General features: G+C 55.1%; 5 protein-coding genes across 5 annotated transcripts in view; all 5 read left to right on the forward strand.

The window, feature by feature from the left end:
- Positions 1-330: 330 nt before the first annotated feature.
- VDAG_03373 (glycosyl hydrolase family 43 protein) lies at positions 331-1887 on the forward strand (the record flags this gene model as incomplete). The annotated part of the gene is made up of 5 exons (XM_009657238.1): positions 331-423; positions 474-517; positions 577-964; positions 1014-1178; positions 1231-1887. 5 exons carry the CDS (start codon positions 331-333, stop codon positions 1885-1887), a joined length of 1347 nt encoding a protein of 448 aa, XP_009655533.1.
- A 936-nt stretch (positions 1888-2823) lies between these two features.
- VDAG_03374 (uncharacterized protein) lies at positions 2824-3907 on the forward strand (the record flags this gene model as incomplete). Its single annotated transcript, XM_009657239.1, has 2 exons — positions 2824-2993; positions 3049-3907. 2 exons carry the CDS (start codon positions 2824-2826, stop codon positions 3905-3907), a joined length of 1029 nt encoding a protein of 342 aa, XP_009655534.1.
- A 2631-nt stretch (positions 3908-6538) lies between these two features.
- Positions 6539-7097, forward strand: VDAG_03375 (uncharacterized protein; the record flags this gene model as incomplete). The annotated part of the gene is made up of 2 exons (XM_009657240.1): positions 6539-6670; positions 6738-7097. 2 exons carry the CDS (start codon positions 6539-6541, stop codon positions 7095-7097), a joined length of 492 nt encoding a protein of 163 aa, XP_009655535.1.
- Positions 7098-9065: 1968 nt separating this feature from the next.
- VDAG_03376 (uncharacterized protein) lies at positions 9066-9716 on the forward strand (the record flags this gene model as incomplete). The annotated part of the gene is made up of 1 exon (XM_009657241.1): positions 9066-9716. The coding sequence occupies one exon, from the start codon at positions 9066-9068 to the stop codon at positions 9714-9716; it is 651 nt and encodes a 216-aa protein (XP_009655536.1).
- Positions 9717-11672: 1956 nt separating this feature from the next.
- Positions 11673-11913, forward strand: part of VDAG_03377 (uncharacterized protein) — a gene marked incomplete at both ends in the record, with an annotated part of 1059 nt that continues 818 nt past the window's right edge. Inside the window, one exon of the mRNA XM_009657242.1 lies at positions 11673-11911. Within this exon, the coding sequence (XP_009655537.1) occupies positions 11673-11911 (239 nt within the window). The remainder of the gene's footprint in view (positions 11912-11913) is intronic.

Raw genomic sequence — 11913 nt, forward strand, 5'->3', positions numbered from 1 at the left:
GCCCTTGGAGAGAATACGACCGTAGATGAGGGGTCAACAACCAAGTCAAGTCACGATCGACGGCGCCCCTCATCATGTTGAGTTCCTGGCACGTGCCGGCTTCCCCGGCCGCCTCAACCTGTTCCGGTGATGACCCCACGTGGACATGCTGTGCCCTCGGCCGACTGGCTTGCTCATTGGAGCGCGTAGAGTCCTGAGCTCGAAATTGCGTCTGAATCTGGTCCGAAGTGAAGTGTTCCGGGCAATTTATAAACAGCGATTCAGCCAGCTGGCGTTTCTTTGAGCATCTCCCCAACTCAAGCACTACCGCTCAGCTGTCCTTGATACACGATGAAGTCACTCGCGACGTACGCCATGTCGGCCCTTGCCGTGGGAGTTGTCGAGGCTGCTCTCGACATTATCCCTGGAGCTACATGGACTGCTGTACGTGTCTGTCGAGTATGATGACCACGCAGCTTGCTGAAATCATGTAGACGAATACCGGAGAGCATGTCCAGGCGCACGGACATGGATTGATGTCAGTCGTTCACCGTGCTGTACGTTCCCATGTCGATGGCGGAACTAATCAAGTAGCAGTGAGGTCGACGGGACCTACTACATGATCGGCGAGGACAAGACGGACGGGACCTACTTTCAGAATGTCAACTGCTACTCGTCTAAGGACCTGATCGAGTGGTCGTATGAAGGCGCTCTGCTCTCTCGGACCACAGAGGCCGGCGACCTCGGACCCGAGCGCATCGTCGAGCGGCCCAAGGTCATCTTCAACGACGCTACCAATAAGTACGTGCTGTACTTGCACATCGACAGCCCCGACTACAAGGATGCGCGTGTTGGAGTGGCGACTGGCGATACTGTATGCGGAAAGTACGAGTACATCGACAGCTTCAGACCTCTTGGCTTCCAGAGCCGTGACATGGGGCTGTTCAAAGATGATGACGGAAAGGGATACCTGCTCACCGAGGACGTAAGTCGCCCCCTTGCCTGCGTTGTTGCAATGTCTCACATCAAGACAGCGCGAGTTCGGCACTCGCATCATTGCCCTGACGGAAGACTACCTCAACGTGACTGAAGTGACATTTGAGTGGGCCTATTTTGCGGAATCGCCTGCTGTGCTCAAGAAGAACGGACACTATTTCATCTTTGGTTCCCATCTAACCGGCTGGAACCCGAACGACAATGTGAGTCTCGGCATCTCCACCCGCCAACATAGCTGTGCTGATCATCCTCAAGGTGTATAGCTTTGCAACCTCACTTTCCGGTCCCTGGTCGGAATGGACCGAGTTTGCCCCCGTGGGGTCCAACACGTACCGCAGCCAGGTCAGCTACATCCAGCCGCTCGGTAACGGCGATGCCATTTACATCGGAGACCGCTGGGTTTCATCAAACCTCGCCGCGAGCACCTATATCTGGCTCCCCCTCAAAGTCTCCGGCACCGATGTCAAGCTCGACTGGTACGACAGCTGGTCGCCCGACGTCTCCACCGGGACCTGGTCGGTTCGCGCTGGCGAGACGGACCTCGAAGGCGAGGATGCAGAACTGGCCAACGGCGCGAGGGTCGTGTCCTGCTCCGAATGCACCGGCGGCGAGGCCGCGGGATACATTGGCGGCGACACGGGCGGCAAGATCACGTTCCAGAACGTGCAGAGCGCCTCTGCCGGCGAGAAGACACTTACGATCAAGTACAAGAACGGCGACGTCGCGCCTCGCCATGCGGAGGTTTCGGTCAATGGAGTTTCTCAGGCCATTGCCTTCGTCTCGACGAGGCACCACTCGACCGAGACGGGCAGCAGCGCCGTCAACGTCGAGCTCAAGGAGGGCGCCAACGTCGTTGTTGTGTCTGCTGGCGAGTGGGGACCTGACGTCGACCAGCTGATTGTGCCGAATTGAGGTGATGGGATGTTTTAGGGGTTAGGTTGGCATCGTACCACCCACCAGTGCGCGCGCGTGCACCTTTTGTCGTAGGCGATGCTATTGAGTCCTGCGTCGAGCTAGGACTGGCTGTCCTCTCAGCTACCCCACAGACCAGAGAATAAGAATCGAATGAACAAGGATGATGATTTCCAGCGTCGCAACGGTGTGGATATTCCGACACGTGAAGCGCCCATTCTGACAGGTTAGGCGCAGTGAAGAACCCAGCCATGTCTCACAAGCTCCTCCTGTCAACGCTGTCAGGGATCGAGCCTAGATGCGCTGCCCCAGGAGCTGATCAAAAGGTGCGCTAAGCCCTGGGCAGACGGCCACATTCAGGACAATGGGCTCTGTAGCGTGGCTATTCGCGGAGTCGGGACACCAGGGGCCGACCGGTCTTAGCCCTTCCCGTCCCGACCGCCAGTCCAGGCCGATCCATATTGGGCCTGTCTCTCCAGGGGTTCCTCGGGGGTCGGGGGTGCTGTTCCAGGGGTCCACGTTGCGAGGCAGCCTTTCTCCCCGCGGTTGGGTGGTGACAGGGGGATGGGCAAAACGAGGGCTGAGATGCTATTGAATGCCAAGTGCACGGGAATGGCATCGCGGCCAAGTGGACGCTGCTAGAGCCCAGCTGACGAAAAGCGAGAGGCCGAAGATTCCGATGCGTCGGGGCAGATTTCGCTGGGTTATCGTGAAACTTACGAGAAGCGAATGTTGTTTTTGCATGGTACAAGCGAATTCGGAGTTCCCGTAAGGGGCGGCCAAGGGCTGGATGCTGTCACTCAAACAAGGTCAAATTGAGTATAAGATGCTCATGTGTCATGGCCCTCTGGCATGAACAGAAACATATCCATCAACATAGACTTCTTCGCCGGCATCAACTTGCCTCTCTCACTGTCAAGCACGTCTTCTCCAAACATGAAGTCCTTCATTGCTGCTTTCGGCCTTGTCGGCTTGGCCGTTGCTGGTCCTTGCAACAACAACTGCGGTCGTCAAGTCATTGGCACTGCGAGGAAGTCGCCCTCTCTTGAGGACCGCCAGGCTTTGTGCAGGGCTTTCCTGACGTCCACCACGACGGTCACTCCGGCGTAAGACTTCCCTGCCCAATACCAGACAAGGTCGGGTTGACTGACAGCCCTTCAGGACGGCCACTGTCACGGCTGCGGTTATCTACAACCGCAACGTCCATGGCGCTCGCGCCGAGCCTCCTACCCTAACCGGCGAGAAGCCCGCCTACGCCAGCAGCTGTCCCGACCTCGCCTCCTACTGGAATGCTTGCCAGTGCTTTGATGGTTACGTTCCGACGACCGTCACCGTCACCGCCGCAACCCCGACCGAAACTGTGGCCGGTCCGATCTGCACCCAGGGTCTCGAGTACGCCATTTACACCCCAGAGTTCGACGACCCTCTCATCGAGAGACTGCGGGTTGAAGAGGAGACAATCTACACCCCGGTGATCGCCAACCTCGTCCAGGGTGTCGTCCCCGACTTCACCGGCGTCTCGCCCAAGATCGGCCCCGTCTACGGCGACTGGCAGCTTCCCCTCGTGGCGCCAGCCTACGGCCCCGACGTCACGGGCGGCCCCGAGACCCAGCTCTCCCACACCATCATCGATCACCGCGGCTACATCAACCCCGCCACGACGGGCGACTACACCATCGTGATCCCGTACATCGACAACTCCGTCTTCGTCTGGCTCGGCGCCAACGCCATCTCGGGCTTCACCTACGACAAGGCCGTCCTCACGCGCCAGGAGGAGGAGCGCGTCTACCGCGCCTACACCCTCACCGTCACCGACACGTCGGTGCCCGTCCCCTTCCGCCTGCTGTGGATCAACTATGGCGGCCCCGGCAGCCTCCAGTCGTACATTTATGACCCTGCCGGCAACGAGATTGCGGGCCCCAACGCCGAGAAGAACTCGCAGGTCATCTCCAGTTGTTCTGGCGCTGGCGCCGTTGTGGGCGCCTGGCCTGCTTGGGAGAGTGAGCAGGTTGCTGCTTGAGGGGTGTTGGGATAACTTGCATTGATGATTGAAACGCGCTGGCTCGGTAGCTTTATGATCGCTAATACAATGATATGAATGGATAATGTCAGTCGTCGTGCCGAAGTAAATGAATTGTCCCATTGCTGCTCAATGAAATGGGCATGCAGTTCAGAGGTGGTTTTGGCTTCGTATTCTGATGGCGAAGAGGGAGAGCGGCTCTTCAGCGCTGGATACAAAGATATATGAACGCGACGTGCTCGGAAAAGATCGAATCAGGAGCACCAGGGCTTTCCACACTGAAGAACTGATGGCCTTATGGATTGGTGAGATGCATGGGGTGACCAAGGCTTGTACGGTGGTGTCGCTCATATTTGTGCAAGATGATGGGAACCGACAGATTGATGGCGTCCTGACTTCAAGTGGATCATCCAATACCCACCTCTTCTCTTCGCCTTACGCTTAATCTGCGTGCCGACTTCAGCTTGGGCTCATGTTTCACAATCTTGTCTGATAATCCTAGAACCGAGATCAACATGCCGCCAAGTCGCAGCCGTTGAACATATCGAAGCCTCTTTTCTTGGGAACCAGGTTGCCATGCGCTATATAGATACCGTCAAGAAGCCTCGAGTAAGATACAACAACGTGAACGAATCAATACGGGCACCGATCCAGGAGTCAGAGTCCATGTTTGCAACGACCAAAGTAAACGATCCAAGCTGTAAATCGAAGCCGCGGGAGCCGATCATCTTGGGACCATACAAGGGTTAAAGAGATGCACCAGGGGCCCAAAGTTGGCGCACCGGTTGGAGGATCAGTTGCAACCCAACCGCTTAATATATAAGCACGCGCTTTCCAAGATAAAAGCCGTCAAAACATGCATCTCTTGCGCCCCAAGTGACTAATCGAGAACGAGGCAGGCCCGTTATGACGAACCATCGGTTATCGAGCCCCTTCGGATTTGTACTCACCAGGTCACCGGGCAAGGTATTAATTGAAATTACTTCATGAGGCTATGCCCCAAAGCTTTCACCCAGTCCGGATTGGGATAGTTGACGTAAAAAAGCTTTGTTAGACTTGTATCTTAGCCAGGGAACTACATTTCAAGCTTTAGGTTACGGAAGATGGTGTAATTAGTTGATTGACTAGCTGGTATCCTGATGTCATATTGATACATTATCTAGCAATGACTTGTGAAGGCTGAAGATGGTACATCTGAGGGCGGTACCTCTCGAGTGTCGATTGGGAGATCATTTGTATTAGCCGTCAGCTCGAATTTATGCTTTTAGACCTTGAGCGGGACGGTGAGGGGGCTGCAGGAGGCGCAAGTTGATCGCACAAGCGGTAGAACGGCTGACGCCTCCTGGCCAGATTGGGTAGTCCACCACGAGGTGGGCGGCCACAAACGGACACAGAACGACCGTGAGGTAAGACGCAAAGCAACATATGACGATTCATTGCTGGTAATCCGAGACGCGATCTTCACCGTCTCTCAATTGTGTATGGACCGCAATCTCGCATCTTGTCAGTCTCGAGAGCTTCCATGAACACATGAGGGTTTGATGTTGTCAAAGCAGCATGGTCGGGGCTTTCAGAATGCCAGATTCTGGCTAGACCCCGGGAGTCTCACTGCGGCCCGTCTGATGCAGGTAGCCCTTAGCTCAAGAATAGCGGTCTAAAATGCTTTAGCTACCCGCGTGGGTATGGTATGCGCTAGACATCAGCTGGGCGTCCCGCGCGATCAAGGGGCGCTACTCCGAATCTCTTTAGTTTCTCACGGGTTAAAACTGTCGTTCCCAGCTGGCTGTTTGCACGCCCTTACAAGTGGCGGCCCACCCTCGATTCTTTGTTGAGGATCAAGGTGGTCTGGGCATGCCTTGACATCGACGATCACGCAGCCGGATACGCCGAGGTCTTTGAGTTCAACGACCAAACGCCACGAGCAAGTACGCTGTGAAGAGTATTCATCATCACCCAACGGCAATATGAGACAGAAGCTCTGGGTAAGTCGATAGCACATTTCCAAGTCTACAGACAATTAGATGTAAAGAAGGTTCTCCAAGCCTAATGGAGACACCGTAAGAGACGTTACCGCACAATCTTGTCTCTGGGATTCATTGCACTTTCTAGAATCAGACGAATGAAGGTTTAATAGTGAGGTGTTTGCGGGAGTGACACCTCTTGTGCTGTCCGCAGCTATGTTCGGACAAGGATTGCCCACGGCCTAGAGACGTTTACTAAGAGCTAATGATAAGCTCTATCTGAAGATCCTATCGAGAACCTAAAAAATCGGTCCCGTTAGCTTGATGCCCGACCTCGAGACTTGCTGCAGATGTAGTGTCCGAGAAGCTGTTCAGCTCTGTCAAAGCTGACAACATCTGAACTACTTGCTGGTATTCTCAATTGTGAGCCAATTGAATGGAGAGGTGGACCATCTGTGAGTGAAGTGAGGCTATTAATGAGCATTTAATTAGAGTCCTTGCATGGGCTGTGGGAGGCTTTCGGTGATAGACATCATCTATAAAAGACGTATGATGCCCGCCTCTACTCTAGATCAGTTACTTGATACTTAAAATGGTTTCAATCTTGGAATATCATACTCCATCGCTGTCAACTCATCAAAAGCCTAGTCCTTAATCTTTCAATAGCAACATGGCTCCCCTAGGCAAGATCGCAATTATCAGCATCGCCGCCTTTGCTATCGCCAGTTCTGCTGTGCCACTCACCGAAACCGCCGCCAATGGCGAAGTCGTGGATCTTTCTGAGCGATCTGCCGAGGTCTTGGTATGGGACCTATCAATGTCTCGCAAATTTGTTTACTCTTGGCTCAGGCATGGCTGATCTTGTACAGAATGACAACGGCTGGCCTGCCCCTTTATTGAAGCCTCGCAGCGCGAGCCCTGGTGGAGGCCGCGAGAGGAGCCCCAGCGGTGGCCGTGGTAACGGCCATGGCAGTGGTCGAGGAGGTGCCACGCGTGGCCGAGGCGGACACAGCGGTGGCGGCGGTCGCGGAGGTGGCAGTAATGGTGGCAACCATAACGGCAGAGATGGCGGTCGCGGCGGCCATGCTGGTGGTGGAGATCGAGGCGGGCACGGAGGCCGTGGCCGTGGCCGTGGTGGAGGAAGCAATGGAGGTAGAGGTGGCCAGCACGGCAGCAACAGAGGAAATGTCAAAGAGACCGGCCATGGCAGGGGCCGTGACCACGACTAAGGCAAGAATTAGGGCCACCATGACAACGGCCGTAGACCGCAACTGGAGCGAGAACCGAGGGCAGAGGGAAGACCGCGGGCGCGGACACAAGAATGATCGTCACTGGTAGTAGCAGTGCAAATCTGAATCTGATGGGTTTGGACCCCCGGGGGGGGGGGTGTTTGTCAGGTAGCCCTGCGAAGCCAACCGGGCAGGGGGTCGATTAGAAGCTATGGGCTACTAGAAGGTGTATATAAGGACTAGGGCCAGAATTCAGATATATCCCGACCCCCTCCCTATATTCTATCGCCTGCGGACCACGTGCGGGAGACCTCTTCACTCTGTTCTGGACCCTGCTCTGACACCTAAGGTACGTTGAGCTAGGATCGAGGTAGGTAGTGTGAAGGGCATGTGTTGGATTGACCCTTACTAGATTGGATAAACAACTGACGTGTTTCTCCGATGCTGTTGCGGGATAAGAAACATCACGAACAACACGACCGTCTAAGTCTGGTCGAAGTTCTGTGGATCCTTGTGGGAAGCGAGAGTGTTGCACAACCTGGCTCATCACTTGCAGGTGTGCAACTGCGCCACTTCCTGTGGACGATCATCGCGGAATCGCACTCCTTCGGTGAGACATAACCGGTCAGGGGACCCAAGTATGCCAACTTGTGGTCAATATAAACACCTGCACACTTCTCTCAGACCCGGCAGCACGGCGTATCTGCTTGTCAGAATGCCCCTGTTCAGGAGTCTACAAAAACCGAGCGGCTCGCACGCCTCCCACCTGTCCCGTTGCTACGATGCATAAACTGGCAACCCTCACATTTGGCCTTTTACTGGCATTGGCGGCCCAAGCTCTGTTCTTTACCGGCCCATCCGTAGAGCAAAAGCTCGATCTCTCTTCCACCGTCCAGATTGAGTGGTCAACAGGCCCGCTTTCACCATTACATGCACGTTACCAGCTTTTGGATCTCGGCTTTCTCGCGCTAGACTATTCAAAAGATCGTCTTCTCCACCAGCCCCTCATCTATGGCTTTGGCAATCATTCATGGAGTTGGGATCCGTCCCAGGGAAACATCAGTTTTCTCAGTGTGATTGAAAAAGAGAGTCGGCGCACTGGCGACGAAGCCTGGAGGGACTACCGATTTCAGGCCATCATTAAAAAGGAGGATTCATCCGACAGCTTGGAAATATGGAGCCAAGCATATGGGATCGAGAAGTACCCATTTGAAGAAGCCGGTGCGAATATTGCGATGCCACCAAAGGCATTGCTTCTGGCTGTCTCATCAGGTGTCATGATCAGCCTGCTCTTGTCCTGAGAAGAAGATATCACAAAGGATCAAGACGATCCAAACGACATCATTAGCGACGAAGAAAAGAAGAAGAAATCCAGAAGGAAATAAAATACATATGCATCTATCCGATTCTTGTCTCACAAACAGCGCCGAGCAACAATGACATCATGTCATCCGTGACGCGGCCAAGTCACGGAAGACACTGCTCTCCAGAGGTAGCAGGTAACGTATCACGATACTCATCGTCGTTGCATCGTTACTGTCTCTATCGGCCGAGCAAGAATAGTTCGCTATCGCCTCAATGGACCATCTTCAACCTCCCAACAGTAACAACAACAACCCAGAGGATGATCCCCCACCACCATACGAGGAGGTTGCACCACCCAATTCACCTCGACCAGGTCTCGCAACACAGGGCCTCCCGCGACCTCATTCATCGCACAATCCGGATCTACTGAACCCGAGCCCCAGCCATAGCTCAATCCCACAACTTCCCTCGCGTCGACCCCGGAGCTCCAGCCATCTCTCCCCGTATCCAGGTCAAGCTGCTCAAGCTCAGAGGCCGGCGAGAACACCCCAACCAAATCGTCCCTCAACATCTTACCCTGGCAACACCAATGCCGGACCGCCATCCATACCCCGCCAGTTCCCGCCAGCCTTCAATGTCTATCTCCAAGGGTTCAGCCGTACCATGATTCTCGCAGAAAACCAGGCCCAGCCCATCTACGCCCTGCGCGCCTACTCAGGCTTCGCCGGCGTCGCCTCTCTCATCCTCCACTCCGGCCCAACAGAACGCCACCCCCCTCTCGCAACCCTTGACTTCGCCCCCTTCTCCCTCGGCATCGTCGTAACTCTGCCACCGTCACCCATCCCCGGCGTTCCCTCGGCCTTGTCCCTCGACCCCATTACCGGCTTCGCCCACGGCGGCTACTCCTTCACCATCGACGTCGGCACCTCAGTGTCCCACCCCCCGGGCTCATCGGGACGCTGGCCCCTCGAAGAGTTCCAGTGGCGTCGCAGCCGGGGCGACGCCGTCGCGAGCCTTGGCGGCAGGGGCTACGGCTGGAAGCTCGTCAGGCTGGCTGGCGGGCCTCCCCCCGGTGCTGACCAGCAGTGGAGGCGCGCTGGCCTCGCAGCGGGGGCCCATCGTGGCAGCGACGGCGCCGAGGTAGTGGCCGTGTGGAGCGAGATGGGGTACAGCATGAGCAAGGCGCTGCGGTTTGCCTTTTTGGGCACGGGGCTGACGGGGCTGCTTGGGGAGAGGTGGGCCATCATGGCTGTCATGACGGCCATGGGGCTGTTTGAGCGGGAGAGGCGGTCGAGGCAGAGGCGGCGGTTCTGAGGGTTGATAATGCTTTTGGAGTTGGTGCTTGATCATGTTCTTCAGGCGGACAAGGGGGGCTGTGCAATACATGCTTGTTCCTTTTCTTGGAAATATTTTGGTCGTGTACTCGTAGACCGACTGCTTTTGGCACATTCTTTCCCCCAAATTTGACGCACAGTTCAGTCAGCTTTTCCGTGTATTCAGATTCAGTCACAGCAATGTTGTGATCCCCCCCCTGGGGTCCATGTTCGGGCCTCAATCGCAGCTGGCCAGCCTTACCGCGGCTCCTAACGCAATATTGAATTTACTTTAATGCCACTCAAGGCTGTAAAATAATGCTCGATTCTGTGGCTGAACTGAAAGTTTTTCCCATCTCTTTACCTTGCCTTGCAAGCGATAGGACCGACCTAATTCTCGTGTTCACAGGTCCTTCATCTGACGATGAGTTTAGACACGGATGTAGCCGAAGTTTGTTAAAGGTTTTCCACAGGAGACAGGATTGATAATGGACAAAAGTCGCCGATGTCGCTTGCTGACATGGCTCTGATTGGCATCATCACGATCGTATTGGACGTCCAGCCCAGCCGCGTCGCTAATTTGACAGGTAAACCTTGTTTCAATCGCGCCGTCATCGACATTGAGGTTACTTTCTGTAAGCAGGTGGCTTGCAGGCACGGCTCACTGGATAACAGGGGCTGCGCTAGGTGACACCTTGCGCCGCCCAGTCGGGTCGGCAGAAAGTTGGATCACTCATTATCAGTTGATCTCGAGAGATGTTCCATGCTTGCTATTCCTACGGTATTCCCCAGTTTATGGGGCTTCTGATACGCACATCACTGTCGGATTCTTTAGTTCCACAATCCAAGTACTGAACTCCTGAATATTATGTACAACCGCAGGCTTTTTGGGCATTCTGCATAGTAATGCCACTTCAAGCTTGAACGTATGGCTGTTGGGCTTTGCAAAGCCACAAATCGTCTGACGAGCAGCCAACGAAAACTTTCTGCGAGCAACCATGGCCTCATAACATTGATGGGCCCAAGTAATGACCCTACTTCTTCTAAGCGTGACCCAGGTCTGGAAAGCCTAGCCAAGCAGCTTCTACTAGACTCGACACACTAGGGGATCGAAAACCTCCTACTGGATCCTGCGTCCGGACAAAGCATTCAGGAGATTCTGGATCGCAAGCTGTGCCTCCCATCTGTGCGGCACAGCTCTCGAGCTCCGCCCAGCCTTGATGATAACATGTGCTAGGGTACGGCAGCTACTTGATTAGCGCCTTACATGTCGATCTCGGAGCAACAGAGATAGACGCCTACCACCTACCAGATAGCACTCAAAAGGTCATCCTCATACTTATCTTCGTCGTGGCTGAGCTGGACATTGAGGGCAGAAGGACCGAATCAAACACGAGCTCCTTTCGACCACCGTGAGCACTACATGTCCTTAGTTCGGCACTTGAGCAGATATGTCTTGGTGTTATCAGCTGTGGGTTGCTGAAGGAGTCTCCAAACACCATGTAATTCGACAGGACGAGATTTTCTCAGCCAGCAACCATGCAGAATTCTCAGCCCATGATCTCCCCAACTCAGATAGCAAAGACCAGCGCTAGAGAAGCGTCCGCGAACAGAGATACCACGGGTGGTTGCGGGGCAGCTAAACAGAGTTGAGTCCAGTACCCTAGTCCGACGGTGTAGCGTCGAGATCTGAGCTCTTGCGAGGGCATCCCATGTCTCCAGCAAGCACCACAGAATGAAGTCGTGTTTGAACCAGAGAGAAGTGACACCAAAGCGACTACCAGCCATCATTATTGCTCAAGCTGTTCTTCAGCATCACATCCAAGTATAAGAGGTCGTCCTCGAAGCCCATTCATTCGACTCCAGCTTCATCACTTCACTCCATCTCCACTCCTCCTCACACACTCGCTCAGCACCATTACCCTCGTCACCTCCCTTAGTCCCAGCCTCCATCACCATGAAGTTCTCCGCCGCCCTCCTGCTCACGGCCGTGACGGCCACGCTGGCCGCGCCAGCTCCGGCCGCCGAGGAAATCGCCCCCGTCGAGGCCCGCGAGGCCGCGCCCGGCGGCGACTGGCACCAGCACCGCGACCACTGCAAGAAGGAGTGCCACCACGGCGCGCACCACGACCGGTGCCGCAAGCGCTGCGACGACTACGACTACAGCTACAAGAAGAAGGTGACCGTCACCTACACGT

The sequence above is a fragment of the Verticillium dahliae genome, genomic scaffold (genome assembly GCF_000150675.1).
Source record: "Verticillium dahliae VdLs.17 supercont1.5 genomic scaffold, whole genome shotgun sequence".
Taxonomy (NCBI): domain Eukaryota; kingdom Fungi; phylum Ascomycota; class Sordariomycetes; order Glomerellales; family Plectosphaerellaceae; genus Verticillium; species Verticillium dahliae.